The sequence below is a fragment of the Rhinichthys klamathensis genome, unplaced genomic scaffold, assembly GCF_029890125.1.
Source record: "Rhinichthys klamathensis goyatoka isolate OS25496 unplaced genomic scaffold, OSU_Roscu_1.1 h1tg000236l_1, whole genome shotgun sequence".
In the NCBI taxonomy this organism is placed as follows: domain Eukaryota; kingdom Metazoa; phylum Chordata; class Actinopteri; order Cypriniformes; family Leuciscidae; genus Rhinichthys; species Rhinichthys klamathensis.
The window spans coordinates 939,433-957,159 of record NW_026606759.1 but is presented as its reverse complement, the minus strand read 5'-3'; the positions used below and the strand labels follow the sequence as shown (position 1 = coordinate 957,159).

The 17,727-nt window shown below is 41.9% G+C and overlaps 1 protein-coding gene across 1 annotated transcript in view; it reads right to left on the bottom strand.

Moving 5' to 3' along the window:
• Positions 1-12,712: 12,712 nt before the first annotated feature.
• LOC130099770 (long-chain fatty acid transport protein 6) overlaps positions 12,713-17,727 on the bottom strand; it is a 32,792-nt gene continuing 27,777 nt past the window's right edge. The window contains exon 10 of the mRNA XM_056265577.1: positions 12,713-12,916. Coding sequence (XP_056121552.1) covers positions 12,740-12,916 — 177 coding nt within the window. The 3' untranslated portion in view covers positions 12,713-12,739. The remainder of the gene's footprint in view (positions 12,917-17,727) is intronic.

Here is a 17,727-nt window from a genome sequence, read left to right as displayed (position 1 = left end):
GTAACACGAGAATGAACCTCATTGGTTCTTGCAGAATCTCAAACGTGCTGCGTAACACAAGGATGAACCTCATTGGTTCTTGCTGAAGATCAAACGTGCTGCGTAACACGAGAATGAACCTCATTGGTTCTTGCTGAAGATCAAACGTGCTGCGTAACACGAGAATGAACCTCATTGGTTCTTGCTGAAGCTCAAACGTGCTGCTTAACACAAGGATGAACCTCATTGGTTCTTGATGAAACTCAAACGTGCTGCGTAACACGAGAATGAACCTCATTGGTTCTTGCTGAAGCTCAAACGTGCTGCGTAACACGAGAATGAACCTCATTGGTTCTTGCTGAAGATCAAACGTGCTGCGTAACACGAGAATGAACCTCATTGGTTCTTGCGGAAGCTCAAACGTGCTGCGTAACACGAGAATGAACCTCATTGGTTCTTGCTGAAGCTCAAACGTGCTGCTTAACACGAGAATGAACCTCATTGGTTCTTGCTGAAGCTCAAACGTGCTGCGTAACACAAGGATGAACTTCATTGGTTCTTGCTGAAACTCAAACGTGCTGCGTAACATGAGAATGAACCTCATTGGTTCTTGCGGAAGCTCAAACGTGCTGCGTAACACAAGGATGAACTTCATTGGTTCTTGCTGAAACTCAAACGTGCTGCTTAACACGAGAATGAACCTCATTGGTTCTTGCGGAAGCTCAAACGTGCTGCGTAACACGAGAATGAACCTCATTGGTTCTTGCTGAAGATCAAACGTGCTGCGTAACACGAGAATGAACCTCATTGGTTCTTGCTGAAGCTCAAACGTGCTGCTTAACACGAGAATGAACCTCATTGGTTCTTGCTGAAACTCAAACGTGCTGCTTAACACGAGAATGAACCTCATTGGTTCTTGCTGAAGCTCAAACGTGCTGCGTAACACAAGGATGAACTTCATTGGTTCTTGCTGAAACTCAAACGTGCTGCTTAACACGAGAATGAACCTCATTGGTTCTTGCTGAAGCTCAAACGTGCTGCGTAACACAAGAATAAACCTCATTGGTTCTTGCTGAAGCTCAACCTTGCTGCGTAACACGAGAATTAACCTCATTGGTTCTTGCTGAAGCTTAAACGTGCTGCGTCGCACGAGAATGAACCTCATTGGTTCTTGCTGAAGCTCAAACGTGCTGCTTAACACGAGAATGAACCTCATTGGTTCTTGCTGAAGATCAAACGTGCTGCGTAACACGAGAATGAACCTCATTGGTTCTTGCTGAAGCTCAAACGTGCTGCTTAACACGAGAATGAACCTCATTGGTTCTTGCTGAAGATTAAACGTGCTGCGTAACACGAGAATGAACCTCATTGGTTCTTGCTGAAGCTCAAACGTGCTGCGTAACACAAGGATGAACCTCATTGGTTCTTGCTGAAGCTCAAACGTGCTGCGTTATACGAGAATGAACCTCATTGGTTCTTGCTGAAGCTCAAACGTGCTGCGTAACACGAGAATGAACCTCATTGGTTCTTGCAGAAGCTCAAACGTGCTGCGTAACATGAGAATGAACCTCATTGGTTCTTGCTAAAACTCAAACGTGCTGCGTAACACAAGAATGAACCTCATTGGTTCTTGCTGAAGCTCAAACGTGCTGCGTAACACGAGAATGAACTTCATTGGTTCTTGCTGAAGCTCAAACGTGCTGCGTAACACAAGGATGAACTTCATTGGTTCTTGCTGAAGCTCAAACGTGCTGCGTAACACAAGAATGAACCTCATTGGTTCTTGCTGAAGCTCAAACGTGCTGCGTAACACGAGAATGAACTTCATTGGTTCTTGCTGAAGCTCAAACGTGCTGCGTAACACAAGGATGAACTTCATTGGTTCTTGCTGAAACTCAAACGTGCTGCTTAACACGAGAATGAACCTCATTGGTTCTTGCGGAAGCTCAAACGTGCTGCGTAACACGAGAATGAACCTCATTGGTTCTTGCTGAAGATCAAACGTGCTGCGTAACACGAGAATGAACCTCATTGGTTCTTGCTGAAGCTCAAACGTGCTGCTTAACACGAGAATGAACCTCATTGGTTCTTGCTGAAACTCAAACGTGCTGCTTAACACGAGAATGAACCTCATTGGTTCTTGCTGAAGCTCAAACGTGCTGCGTAACACAAGGATGAACTTCATTGGTTCTTGCTGAAACTCAAACGTGCTGCTTAACACGAGAATGAACCTCATTGGTTCTTGCTGAAGCTCAAACGTGCTGCGTAACACAAGAATAAACCTCATTGGTTCTTGCTGAAGCTCAACCTTGCTGCGTAACACGAGAATTAACCTCATTGGTTCTTGCTGAAGCTTAAACGTGCTGCGTCGCACGAGAATGAACCTCATTGGTTCTTGCTGAAGCTCAAACGTGCTGCTTAACACGAGAATGAACCTCATTGGTTCTTGCTGAAGATCAAACGTGCTGCGTAACACGAGAATGAACCTCATTGGTTCTTGCTGAAGCTCAAACGTGCTGCTTAACACGAGAATGAACCTCATTGGTTCTTGCTGAAGATTAAACGTGCTGCGTAACACGAGAATGAACCTCATTGGTTCTTGCTGAAGCTCAAACGTGCTGCGTAACACAAGGATGAACCTCATTGGTTCTTGCTGAAGCTCAAACGTGCTGCGTTATACGAGAATGAACCTCATTGGTTCTTGCTGAAGCTCAAACGTGCTGCGTAACACGAGAATGAACCTCATTGGTTCTTGCAGAAGCTCAAACGTGCTGCGTAACATGAGAATGAACCTCATTGGTTCTTGCTGAAGCTCAAACGTGCTGCGTAACACGAGAATGAACTTCATTGGTTCTTGCTGAAGCTCAAACGTGCTGCGTAACACAAGGATGAACTTCATTGGTTCTTGCTGAAGCTCAAACGTGCTGCGTAACACAAGGATGAACTTCATTGGTTCTTGCTGAAGCTCAAACGTGCTGCGTAACACAAGGATGAACCTCATTGGTTCTTGCTGAAGCTCAAACGTGCTGCGTAACACAAGGATGAACTTCATTGGTTCTTGCTGAAGCTCAAACGTGCTGCGTAACACAAGGATGAACTTCATTGGTTCTTGCTGAAGCTCAAACGTGCTGCGTAACACGAGAATGAACCTCATTGGTTCTTGCAGAAGCTCAAACGTGATGCGTAACACGAGAATGAACCTCATTGGTTCTTGCAGAAGCTCAAACGTGCTGCTTAACACAAGGATGAACCTCATTGGTTCTTGATGAAACTCAAACGTGCTGCGTAACACGAGAATGAACCTCATTGGTTCTTGCAGAAGCTCAAACGTGCTGCGTAACACGAGAATGAACCTCATTGGTTCTTGCAGAAGCTCAAACGTGCTGCTTAACACAAGGATGAACCTCATTGGTTCTTGATGAAACTCAAACGTGCTGCGTAACACGTGAATGAACCTCATTGGTTCTTGCTGAAGCTCAAACGTGATGCGTAACACGAGAATGAACCTCATTGGTTCTTGCTGAAGCTCAAACGTGCTGCTTAACACAAGGATGAACCTCATTGGTTCTTGATGAAACTCAAACGTGCTGCGTAACACGAGAATGAACCTCATTGGTTCTTGATGAAACTCAAACGTGCTGCGTAACACGAGAATGAAACTCATTGGTTCTTGCTGAAGCTCAAACGTGCTGCGTAACACGAGAATGAACCTCATTGGATCTTGCTGAAGATCAAACATGCTGCGTAACACGAGAATGAACCTCATTGGTTCTTGCTGAAGCTCAAACGTGCTGCTTAACACAAGGATGAACCTCATTGGTTCTTGATGAAACTCAAACGTGCTGCGTAACACGAGAATGAACCTCATTGGTTCTTGCTGAAGCTCAAACGTGCTGCGTAACACGAGAATGAACCTCATTGGTTCTTGCTGAAGCTCAAACGTGCTGCTTAACACGAGAATGAACCTCATTGGTTCTTGCTGAAGCTCAAACGTGCTGCTTAACACGAGAATGAACCTCATTGGTTCTTGCTGAAGCTCAAACGTGCTGCGTAACACGAGAATGAACCTCATTGGTTCTTGCTGAAGCTCAAACGTGCTGCGTAACACGAGAATGAACCTCATTGGTTCTTGCTGAAACTCAAACGTGCTGTGTAACACGAGAATGAACCTCATTGGTTCTTGCTGAAGCTCAAACGTGCTGCTTAACACGAGAACGAACCTCATTGGTTCTTGCTGAAGCTCAAACGTGCTGTGTAACACGAGAATGAACCTCATTGGTTCTTGCTGAAGATCAAACGTGCTGCGTAACACGAGAATGAACCTCATTGGTTCTTGCTGAAGCTCAAACGTGCTGCGTAACACGAGAATGAACCTCATTGGTTCTTGCTGAAGCTCAAGCGTGCTGCTTAACACAAGAATGAACCTCATTGGTTCTTGCTGAAGCTCAAACGTGCTGCGTGACATGAGAATGAACCTCATTGGTTCTTGCTGAAGCTCAAACGTGCTGCGTAACATTAGAATGAACCTTATTGGTTCTTGCTGAAACTCAAACGTGCTGCGTAACACAAGGATGAACTTCATTGGTTCTTGCTGAAACTCAAACGTGCTGCTTAACACGAGAATGAACCTCATTGGTTCTTGCTGAAGCTCAAACGTGCTGCGTAACACGAGAATGAACCTTATTGGTTCTTGCTGAAGCTCAAACGTGCTGCGTAACACGAGAATGAACCTCATTGGTTCTTGCTGAAGCTCAAACGTGCTGCTTAACACGAGAATGAACCTCATTGGTTCTTGCTGAAGCTCAAACGTGCTGCGTAACACGAGAATGAACCTCATTGGTTCTTGCTGAAACTCAAACGTGCTGCTTAACACGAGAATGAACCTCATTGGTTCTTGCTGAAGCTCAAACGTGCTGCGTAACACGAGAATGAACCTCATTGGTTCTTGCTGAAGCTCAAACGTGCTGCGTAACACAAGGATGAACTTCATTGGTTCTTGCTGAAACTCAAACGTGCTGCTTAACACGAGAATGAACCTCATTGGTTCTTGATGAAACTCAAACGTGCTGCTTAACACAAGAATGAACCTCATTGGTTCTTGATGAAACTCAAACGTGCTGCGTAACACGAGAATGAACCTCATTGGTTCTTGCTGAAGCTCAAACGTGCTGCGTAACACAAGGATGAACTTCATTGGTTCTTGCTGAAACTCAAACGTGCTGCTTAACACGAGAATGAACCTCATTGGTTCTTGATGAAACTCAAACGTGCTGCTTAACACAAGAATGAACCTCATTGGTTCTTGATGAAACTCAAACGTGCTGCTTAACACAAGAATGAACCTCATTGGTTCTTGCTGAAGCTCAAACGTGCTGCGTAACACGAGAATGAACCTCATTGGTTCTTGCAGAATCTCAAACGTGCTGCGTAACACAAGGATGAACCTCATTGGTTCTTGCTGAAGCTCAAACGTGCTGCGTAACATGAGAATGAACCTCATTGGTTCTTGCAGAATCTCAAACGTGCTGCGTAACACGAGAATGAACCTCATTGGTTCTTGCAGAATCTCAAACGTGCTGCGTAACACAAGGATGAACCTCATTGGTTCTTGCTGAAGCTCAAACGTGCTGCGTAACACGAGAATGAACCTCATTGGTTCTTGCAGAATCTCAAACGTGCTGCGTAACACGAGAATGAACCTCATTGGTTCTTGCTGAAGCTCAAACGTGCTGCGTAACACGAGAATGAACCTCATTGGTTCTTGCTGAAGCTCAAACGTGCTGCGTAACACAAGAATGAACCTCATTGGTTCTTGCTGAAGCTCAAACGTGCTGCGTAACATGAGAATGAACCTCATTGGTTCTTGATGAAACTCAAACGAGCTGCTTAACACAAGAATGAACCTTATGGTTCTTGATGAAACTCAAACGTGCTGCGTAACACGAGAATGAACCTCATTGGTTCTTGCTGAAGCTCAAACGTGCTGCGTAACACAAGGATGAACCTCATTGGTTCTTGCTGAAGCTCAAACGTGCTGCGTAACATGAGAATGAACCTCATTGGTTCTTGCTGAAGCTCAAACGTGCTGCGTAACACGAGAATGAACCTCATTGGTTCTTGCAGAATCTCAAACGTGCTGCGTAACACGAGAATGAACCTCATTGGTTCTTGCAGAATCTCAAACGTGCTGCGTAACATGAGAATGAACCTCATTGGTTCTTGCTGAAGCTCAAACGTGCTGCGTAACACGAGAATGAACCTCATTGGTTCTTGCTGAAGCTCAAACGTGCTGCGTAACACAAGAATGAACCTCATTGGTTCTTGCTGAAGCTCAAACGTGCTGCGTAACACGAGAATGAACCTCATTGGTTCTTGCTGAAGCTCAAACGTGCTGCGTAACACGAGAATGAACCTCATTGGTTCTTGCTGAAGCTCAAACGTGCTGCGTAACACGAGAATGAACCTCATTGGTTCTTGCAGAATCTCAAACGTGCTGCGTAACATGAGAATGAACCTCATTGGTTCTTGCAGAAGCTCAAACGTGCTGCGTAACATGAGAATGAACCTCATTGGTCCTTGCAGAAGCTCAAACGTGCTGCGTAACATGAGAATGAACCTCATTGGTTCTTGCTGAAGCTCAAACGTGCTTCGTAACACGAGAATGAACCTCATTGGTTCTTGCTGAAGCTCAAACGTGCTGCTTAACACAAGGATGAACCTCATTGGTTCTTGATGAAACTCAAACGTGCTGCGTAACACGAGAATGAACTTCATTGGTTCTTGCTGAAGCTCAAACGTGCTGCGTAACACAAGGATGAACCTCATTGGTTCTTGCTGAAGCTCAAACGTGCTGCGTAACACAAGGATGAACCTCATTGGTTCTTGCTGAAGCTCAAACGTGCTGCGTAACACAAGGATGAACTTCATTGGTTCTTGCTGAAGCTCAAACGTGCTGCGTAACACAAGGATGAACCTCATTGGTTCTTGCTGAAGCTCAAACGTGCTGCGTAACACAAGGATGAACTTCATTGGTTCTTGCTGAAGCTCAAACGTGCTGCGTAACACAAGGATGAACTTCATTGGTTCTTGCTGAAGCTCAAACGTGCTGCGTAACACAAGGATGAACTTCATTGGTTCTTGCTGAAGCTCAAACGTGCTGCGTAACACGAGAATGAACCTCATTGGTTCTTGCAGAAGCTCAAACGTGCTGCTTAACACGAGAATGAACCTCATTGGTTCTTGCTGAAGCTCAAACGTGCTGCGTAACACAAGGATGAACTTCATTGGTTCTTGCTGAAGCTCAAACGTGCTGCGTAACACGAGAATGAACCTCATTGGTTCTTGCAGAAGCTCAAACGTGCTGCTTAACACGAGAATGAACCTCATTGGTTCTTGCTGAAGCTCAAACGTGCTGCTTAACACAAGGATGAACCTCATTGGTTCTTGATGAAACTCAAACGTGCTGCGTAACACGAGAATGAACCTCATTGGTTCTTGCTGAAGCTCAAACGTGCTGCGTAACACGAGAATGAACCTCATTGGTTCTTGCTGAAGATCAAACGTGCTGCGTAACACGAGAATGAACCTCATTGGTTCTTGCTGAAGATCAAACGTGCTGCGTAACATGAGAATGAACCTCATTGGTTCTTGCTGAAGCTCAAACGTGCTGCTTAACACAAGGATGAACCTCATTGGTTCTTGATGAAACTCAAACGTGCTGCGTAACACGAGAATGAACCTCATTGGTTCTTGCTGAAGCTCAAACGTGCTGCGTAACACGAGAATGAACCTCATTGGTTCTTGCTGAAGATCAAACGTGCTGCGTAACACGAGAATGAACCTCATTGGTTCTTGATGAAACTCAAACGTGCTGCTTAACACGAGAATGAACCTCATTGGTTCTTGCTGAAACTCAAACGTGCTGCTTAACACGAGAATGAACCTCATTGGTTCTTGCGGAAGCTCAAACGTGCTGCGTAACACGAGAATGAACCTCATTGGTTCTTGCTGAAGCTCAAACGTGCTGCGTAACACGAGAATGAACCTCATTGGTTCTTGCTGAAGATCAAACGTGCTGCGTAACACGAGAATGAACCTCATTGGTTCTTGCTGAAGCTCAAACGTGCTGCGTAACACGAGAGTGAACCTCATTGGTTCTTGCTGAAGCTCAAACGTGCTGCGTAACACGAGAATGAACCTCATTGGTTCTTGCTGAAGATCAAACGTGCTGCGTAACACGAGAATGAACCTCATTGGTTCTTGCTGAAACTCAAACGTGCTGCTTAACACGAGAATGAACCTCATTGGTTCTTGCTGAAACTCAAACGTGCTGCTTAACACGAGAATGAACCTCATTGGTTCTTGCTGAAGCTCAAACGTGCTGCGTAACACAAGGATGAACTTCATTGGTTCTTGCTGAAACTCAAACGTGCTGCTTAACACGAGAATGAACCTCATTGGTTCTTGATGAAACTCAAACGTGCTGCGTAACACGAGAATGAACCTCATTGGTTCTTGCTGAAGCTCAAACGTGCTGCGTAACATGAGAATGAACCTCATTGGTTCTTGCTGAAGCTCAAACGTGCTGCGTAACACGAGAATGAACCTCATTGGTTCTTGCAGAAGCTCAAACGTGCTGCGTAACATGAGAATGAACCTCATTGGTTCTTGCTGAAGCTCAAACGTGCTGCGTAACATGAGAATGAACCTCATTGGTTCTTGATGAAACTCAAACGTGCTGCGTAACACGAGAATGAACCTCATTGGTTCTTGCAGAATCTCAAACGTGCTGTGTAACACAAGGATGAACCTCATTGGTTCTTGCAGAAGCTCAAACGTGCTGCTTAACACGAGAATGAACCTCATTGGTTCTTGCTGAAGCTCAAACGTGCTGCTTAACACGAGAATGAACCTCATTGGTTCTTGCTGAAGCTCAAACGTGCTGCGTAACACGAGAATGAACCTCATTGGTTCTTGCTGAAGCTCAAACGTGCTGCTTAACACAAGGATGAACCTCATTGGTTCTTGATGAAACTCAAACGTGCTGCGTAACACGAGAATGAACCTCATTGGTTCTTGATGAAACTCAAACGTGCTGCGTAACACGAGAATGAAACTCATTGGTTCTTGCTGAAGATCAAACGTGCTGCGTAACACGAGAATGAACCTCATTGGTTCTTGCTGAAGATCAAACGTGCTGCGTAACACGAGAATGAACCTCATTGGTTCTTGCTGAAGATCAAACGTGCTGCGTAACATGAGAATGAACCTCATTGGTTCTTGCTGAAGCTCAAACGTGCTGCTTAACACAAGGATGAACCTCATTGGTTCTTGCTGAAGCTCAAACGTGCTGCGTAACACGAGAATGAACCTCATTGGTTCTTGCTGAAACTCAAACGTGCTGCGTAACACGAGAATGAACCTCATTGGTTCTTGCTGAAGCTCAAACGTGCTGCGTAACACGAGAATGAACCTCATTGGTTCTTGCTGAAGCTCAAACGTGCTGCTTAACACGAGAATGAACCTCATTGGTTCTCACATGTCAAGCGAACATGCTTGAGCTTCCATTTACCACAACTGATGTACGAGTTGATGAATGTTTATATGTGAATAAAAGTCAAAGTGGTAGCTGCGTAGACTGTCAATAGAGGGACAGAAAGCTCTAAGATTTCATCAAAAAGATCTTCGTTTGTGTTCCGAAGATGAACGAAACTCTTACAGGTTTGGAACGACATGAGGGTGAGTAATAAATTACAGAATTTTCATTTTTGTGTGAACTAATCCTTAACTAATTTGGGTGAAGTATTTTAGCAGTGTTTGCAGTTTATTTTAATATCAGGAAATATTCTTGTTTGAAGGACTCAAAAGAAAGAACTAACATTGTATAAATATTAGTTTTTAAACATAAATTGTTCAAGGTAATCAGTTTCCCCAAATGACATGATTTAACATACTGTGTAAATAACAGTAGAACTGTAAATTAACGTTAACTATACTGACAATCCCTGCTATCAGATTTGTTTCTAAGAATTTCTACAAGGCATAAAACAAGCATTAATTCATTATTTCCTAGAATTTCTTTATCAGATTACATCTAAAACGTAAGGCAATTCAAGAGCACACTCATTGAATAACCTAGTGTGTGAGGAACATCTGTACCCTCACTTACGCACAACACACTGGTTCCCCCCGGGCAGAGTCTTCCAGCCTGGACAACAGTAGGACTGCAGACGAGATCCACACACATTAGGTCTGCAAAACACAATGATGATGAGCTTCAAGATCAAATTCACCTGCATAATACATGTAAAGGGAAAGCTTTTAGACAAAGAGTGGAATAAATCTGCACACACAAACAATTATAGAGCTTGTCTAAGAGTTCACAGTGAAACTGTTCATATGACACATGCTTTTGTAATACAGCCCACATATCACAGCCTTAAACTAATAAAAGCAGTCTTAGTTTGGATGTGTGTGTAAGACTCACCCTCTCAGTGACTCTTGTTTTCCCCGTCTCTGGGATCCATCCATATGAACAGTCTCTTTTCCATGAATTCCTGAGATTTCCCCCATTAAAACCCCCAGTAGAGCTATAAATCCAACTAAACACCTCAGATCCCCTTGAGATGTCATGATAGATCCAGTGAAACTTTACAGTCAGTTAGTCTAGGAGATGAATGGAAAATCATAACAGATCCTGTTTTTGTTTTGTTAGTTTTTTAACTTAAAATGTAAAGCTGTAAGATAAAGAGCTGAACTGAAGAGAAGGAGAGCAGCTTGTGGAGGAGAGGATGAAGGAAGATCTACACGTTTTGATTAATAAAGTCGTGACGCCACCACCGGTCTACCTATAGAATAACACGACTGATGACCTGGGCTGGACTGTCTGCAATTCACGCGCTAAACCTGAGGAGACGTGAGAAAATGTGTGGATGAAAATCATCTCAAATTGTCATGTAAATTCCTCGACATGAGGCGATGGACCTTTTCAGACTGATGACGCGTTTTAATCATAGACTGTAAACAAATCATTTAACGGTCAGCATATACTGGATGTTTTTTTTTTATATTTTCATTTTTCAGATGTATGTACATTTATAACACGATACTTAATAGTATTATATTACATTTGCATCAAATTACAAAAAAAAAAAAAAAGCGAGCGCGGGGAGTGACCTAAAGTCGACATCTTCTCTTCTGACTGCCGTTATCAATCTCTCTTTTTTAACTCTTTTTGAAAGTTGTGATAACACTATTGTGGAGTTTTATTTTGCTATTTGAGCAAATGAGAACACACTAAATACATTTAACGTAGTCTCTCATCGCTAAAGTTTACCCGACGACTTCAGGGTCACCACTTTCGATCAAAAACATATTACCATTTTGCTGTTATTATGTTGAGCATTACAAAAATCGTTTTACATGTAAAAGTATAGAACACACCACAACCATAACGATAATGGCACTGATGATGAACGATAAACATTGACAGCCCATCAAAATCCATCCTGCTTACATGGCACGAGCAGAGCGACAGAGGAAACTGCGAGCTGGCTTAGAATAAACTAAACAATATCGTCCGCTGGCGCTGGTGTAGACGATTTATCTGTCTTTATATAGTTATTGGTGTTAACTAGCATTTAATGACGATAAAACAGTCATCGGGACAGATGGATGACCTGTTCAAAATGTTTGTTTTCATGTGGCCTGTACATTTAATAAATAAATCTATTCAATACGTTAATTGTTAAAAATGTATTTAATTCAGTTTAAACAATTGTCTTCTGTTCATTGCATATGAATTACATAATATTCAGCAATATGCCTACACACACACGGGCGCGCGCGATATGTTCTTAATTCTTTATTAAATATCACATTCCTGTTTATGCAACATTTGTACACGATGTGTGAGGTTATCACTGCCCCCCTGTGGTCGTCATGCAATCATCATGATCTAAGAGTTTCGTATAGCAGCATGGAGACACAGAAACAAAGCATGCCAACTTTATTAAATCCAAGCAAGTGAACGATAAAAAAAGTTAACTTTATTATTATGTAAGTGAGATGCTAACAAATTAATAACAATTACACTTTGTCATACATGCCAGAACAATCCATGAGGTTTTCCAGTGTCCGGCACTACACAAGCAAACACACAACAGACAGTATGAACTGGCCTTGAACTGGAAGGTGGACATGATTAAAGCTACAAATACAATATAAAAAAAAAATCATATACTGTCCAATTACATTTCATTTAATTATTTACATTGTTGCATATAAATGAAAAGGCACGTTTGCTTGTTTATTGAGGTTATAAAACCAATTCATAGAATCCACTTATAGAAGTCCTGCTGTAACAAACATATCAGACATGTGTTTGAAATAGAACAAGAGCAGATAATACTCATAAACTGATGTTAGATTATTATACATTAATACACGTAAAACCCTTTTTTGTGCTTTACTGTTAATAAGACAAGTGAACAATCCTTTCTAACCACTTCACTCAGCTTGTAACTGACTATAGTATTAATTTGTTTTCTTTATTGATGTTAATAAATCTTAAAATCACTCCAGTATATCTGGGCTCGGTACCCAACAGACACCTACTGGTTTATAACCAGAACACTAAAAACTCACAAACAATTGATAAAAGGCTGACCGCTGTGATACACTGGAGTAAACCCACTTCCACATGTCATCTAGTGGTGTGGTAGATCTAGTTTCACGGCTCACTGCATTTCCCACAATGCATCTACAGTCTCTTCTTGCCTGATACGATGTGTTGATACGTGTGTGCAGTGAGGGGGGTGTAGGTTCTCTGCGAAGCGTCCAGGAAGTAGAGCGGCTGCTGGACTGTGTGAGGACTGAAGCCCTGCTGGACCAGTCTTCCCTTCTGCTGCTTGAACGTGTCCGTCATGTCTAAGGAAGTCTGCGGGACAAAAGCAGGAAAAGCACATAAAGACTCAGGGCAATGTTTGCATGTGTAAAAGCACACGTGTTCTTCCAGGAACACGAGTCGTACATCGCTCAGGGCTGCACTATTCTGTTCTCACAACACAGATTTGGATCCACTGTGACGAGCGCTATTCCAATGAACTCTATTGGATTTGCTGATGCATGTCGTTGTTAAAGATGCTCTTATACTGTAGTGCAGGGGCGTAGCAGCCATTATAAAAGTGGGGGGGACAAAATGGTGTGGTGATGTGACCCAAAGGTCAGTCCTTCCAGAAAAATGCAGAGTTTTTTTGTGATTGTTGCGGGCAAAAATCCGTGATTATGCGGCGATGGAATATGCAGGATATTTGCAATTTTATGTGATGAAATTGCGGGAACTTGCAAAAACTGCGGTTTGATGAAAAAGAGAGAAAAAGTGATTCCCCAACACCCTGTTCTCACTAGGCTACTGCCTTAATGTAAAGAGCTATTTCTTATTACTTCCTATGATAAGCAAACATACTACATCACAGAAAGTGCTGGAATATTTAATCTTGTTTTATTTCAGACCTTAATAAACGCATGGCTCAAACTTACAAAACATTGATGAGTCAAACAAGTTCTGTAGCTTTACAAAAGGAATATGCTACAACTTCTGTAAAAATGAATAAATAAAATATGAAAAAAATGTTTCCTGTTTTACAGCTTTTTTTTCCATTTTTTTTTTTCAATGATGTTCATGTCGCGTAATTATGTCACTTCATAACGTTCCCATGGCAACCGGGGGAAACGGCTGCTCTCGTGTGAAGCAAACGCAACATTTTTCAACTTTCTGCTAAGATATATGTGACTTTTTTTTGCAACAAAAATGCGGGGATTATGAAATCATACAAGCCCCGCATATTTTGCGTGGAAATCGGCAATTTATACGGCAAAAGTGCGGCGTATTTGAAAAAATGCCCCTGCATAAATATATAAATATTTGGCTGATTATTGAATCATGCGATTGCATAATCGCGTTTTTCTGGAGGGACTGAAAGGTGATGTTCATAATAATAAATTCTAGATGGAATAGCAATTGGCATTTTACAGCACCCTAGTGCCAATTTTGGGAACATGCCATGATAGTTTACCGCAACCTATTTTTGTGAAATCATACTCGAAATAAAAAAATATTGCATTTTATAAACATTTTATAAAAATATATCAATAAAACCTAAATCAATGTATTCGGTATTGGACATCAATTTAACATTGACTTGTTGAATTTACATTGAATTTTGGTCACCCGACGTCGCAACCAAAATTTAACCAAATATCAACGTCTTATGACGTTGTGTGCCTGCTGGGAATAATCTGTTATGTCTCATTTAACAGACGCTTTTATCCAAAGCAACAAGTAGGAGAGCATTTAACACACACTCGGCACAATCCGGCGCGACGAGGTCCATACGGGTTCTGTTGTCTTACACGTCTTAAGGCCAATTTATACTTCTGCGTCGAGTGTACGCCGTAGTGTACGGCGTGGGCTACGCACGTAGGCGACGCCGTCATGAGCATTTATACTTCTGCGTTTAGGTCTGCGTTGCTCTGCAGTACAGCGCCGAAACGCTAGTTGGCGGCGGAGGGTTTTAATGTTCCACTGTGTTTAGATTCCTCGCGGCAAGAAGAAGAAGATTCCTCGCGGCTGTTTTGAGTTTAGGTTACTACAAGCAATGGCGACTGAAAGAGAGCAGATCATGTTGGAGTTGGAGCTTATCGAGGTGGAAAAGGTACATTTTAAGTATTTTTTTAACAGTTTCGCTGTACTTAGAATTTAAAAATGGCGGGCGGTGCAGAAGAACACGCCGGAAATGCATAGGAGGAAACGCGATGCTACCAAGCCGACCAATCACAGATCTTGCGGTCCGCGTCGTCGCGACGTGTAGTTACATTTTTGAGGTGCGCGTCAGGTTACGGCGAAGGGTACGGCGTATGGTACGCGTCTGTGCGTATGCTACGCCGTACCTACTGCGCGCACCCGACGCAGAAGTATAAATTGGCCTTTACTGCGTTACAGTAGGTTAAATCATAACAAGGAAACTTGTGATTCATGTCATCCCGACATACTGTAACAGTGTGTGTTTGAAAAAAATGATGTAGTCCTCTGCTTTTTTTCTGGGGTGCATTAGACGGCCAAACAGCAAAGAGACTAAACAAACACGAAAATTCGCAAGAGCAACAAAAGATTTGAAGCTCATGGCAGACGCGCCCAATAGATGCTTCGCGCTGTGATTGGCTGAATGTTAGCTCACTCAAGTCTAAGTGACAAATCAGAGAACACGGGCGGAAATATTGGCGCTGAGTAAAAAAAAATGCGGGGGACAGAATCACCTGTTTCTAAAAGTGGGGGGGACGTGTCCCCCCCGCCCCCCCCCCCGGTTGCTACGCCCCTGCTGTAGTGCATTAGCATTGGCCAGTCCACTTTTTCCAGAAGTATTTCTTCCTACAGTCTTTCCCATGGGGATTTTTAAAAAGTCTTCGATAAAGAGTTATAAGCCACGAACCAAGCCAACCAGCAACGAGCTGAATCACAACATTACAGTTTTATTTGAAGCAAAAAAGCATTTGAAAATCAGCTTTAGTGAGGGAAACAACTACAATCCCATGAAGCATTGGGGGTAACAAAATCGAATTAAAAACTAAGCAGAAATATACAACTGTTTATATAAAGTGGATTATATCTATAGAAACAATACTTGTTATTACACAACATGCATGTACAAACAAATATTTACGTTTTTTGAGAGCGTAGGAAGACTCATTTGGATTAAGTCATTCGCTTCATGACAGTATTTTTTTATAATTTTAAATCATTCAAATGGGCATCTATAACAAAAACACAGCATCGATTGACAACATGAGCCTCACAACAGGCCTGTCTTCAGAGGTTTACAAGTTATCGTTACAAAAACGTTTGCCCTCTTTTTACTTTTATTGCCCAGTTTTCAGTTCCTGAAGCCGACTGTTGCATTATTTGTTTGTTTCGATTCTCTGCAAAAGTTCTTCACCAGGAAATCCTGTTAAAAACGACTAGCTGAATGACAATGTAAAATGTCAAAGAAATGACTCTCACATGGTAGAAGTGTCCATTGCCAGTCGATTCTTTGGAAATCACAACAGAGGCTTGGTGACTCTTGCAGAATAACTTCAGCTGTGTATAAGCAAGATGAAAACCTAAATGTGTAAATGACGTGCTAACTGTGGTATAACTGACTCCAGACAGCAGAGTTATTGAAAAATATTTCACTGTTGAGTGGGTCCATTAACTGAGCTGTATATTAACTTTTAAAAAACAAAGTCAATTATTCCTTGCATATCCCAGTTTAACATAGTCAATATAAGTAGTTAGACGTCCTGAGTAATTAAAAAACGATGTGTCCTGTCCTGCATCCATCCTGGCTTTGGTCAAGTCAAGTCACCTTTATTTATATAGCGCTTTTTACAATACAGATTGTTTCAATTGGTGATCAACGGTAAATACATTTTCTGACCTCAAGTGGTCACAGAAGACTTTAAGATTCATGTTTGTACCAGATGGAAACAGGGCCTTTGTAACACTTTGTATACTCATATCCGGTGACGTATACTATAGCAAATCTCAACAGCTTGATTGCTTGTGTGAAGGATTTTTTCCAGTCTCCATCGACACTCGTAAATCACAAAATGTAAAGTATTATCGGCCAGCTCTAATCTGCCATCATGATTTTCAGTAAAGCTGCTTTGAAACTATGTTTATTGTGAAAAGTACTAGGCCAGGGGTTTTCAAATTGGGTGAATGTGAGCCTCCCCTTACAGTAGGTAAGGACAGCCGAGCCCCCCCTTCCCCAAAAACCCTGTCCGCCTGCCCTAACCCCCACACGCCTCTGCAGTAAATGCCATCTTTTGTGTGTTCCAGGCAATGAAGAGTTTCAATAAAAACAGATAAAATGTAAATATTTTTTAATATTGTATTTGAAGACATTTTATTTCCACAACTTTTTTTAAAGTGCATTCATAAACGATTCTTTGCAACAGCAAATCATTTCCAACTTCATGCAGGCCTAATTGAGGCTACTTTTAAAATCACTGAACGTCAGTAGGCCTAACCACCATGCTAACCACAAGTCAACAAAACATGCTTAACATGTAATCGGCGCCAAAGCCGATTGGAGAGAAACTGCACAGACGGACTTATCTTCAATGGATTTATTTTCAAGTATTATGGCTGTATGTTAATGGCATCTTTTTATGAATGAAGGTCCAGTATCACTGATATTAATATAGCTATGAAGTCTCCATGAAAATTATTTTTGCTCCGTACATTAAAGGGTAAGTTCGGTATTTTATTATATGCGTTTTATGAATGATTCTTTCATATGCACCTATGAAAGCAATGTAGAGGTTGGGGGAGCTACCAAATAAACCTAAAATTCTCGGGACAGCAGCATGTGTCCAAACTTTAATCTTAACCGTTCGATTTCTTTAGAAACGATCTTAAAACAGGGCTTTAATTGTAAAATACCGAACTTACCCTTTAAGCTTCAAAAAATATAACAACTTTTAATTTAAGTTAACCTAAAACAATCCTCACTTGAACCCATAATAAATGTCATATTTGCCTGTACCTTTCCTGTCTAACAGGTATGAAATATACAGAAATTGAATAAGGTTATAAAACAGTCCGTACTGCATAAATTATAAATGAAATATAGATTAATCGTTATTAAAGCTATAAGCGTTCCTTACTCAAGAGTAGTGAGTAATTTTCTCTGTTCTCTTTGTTCT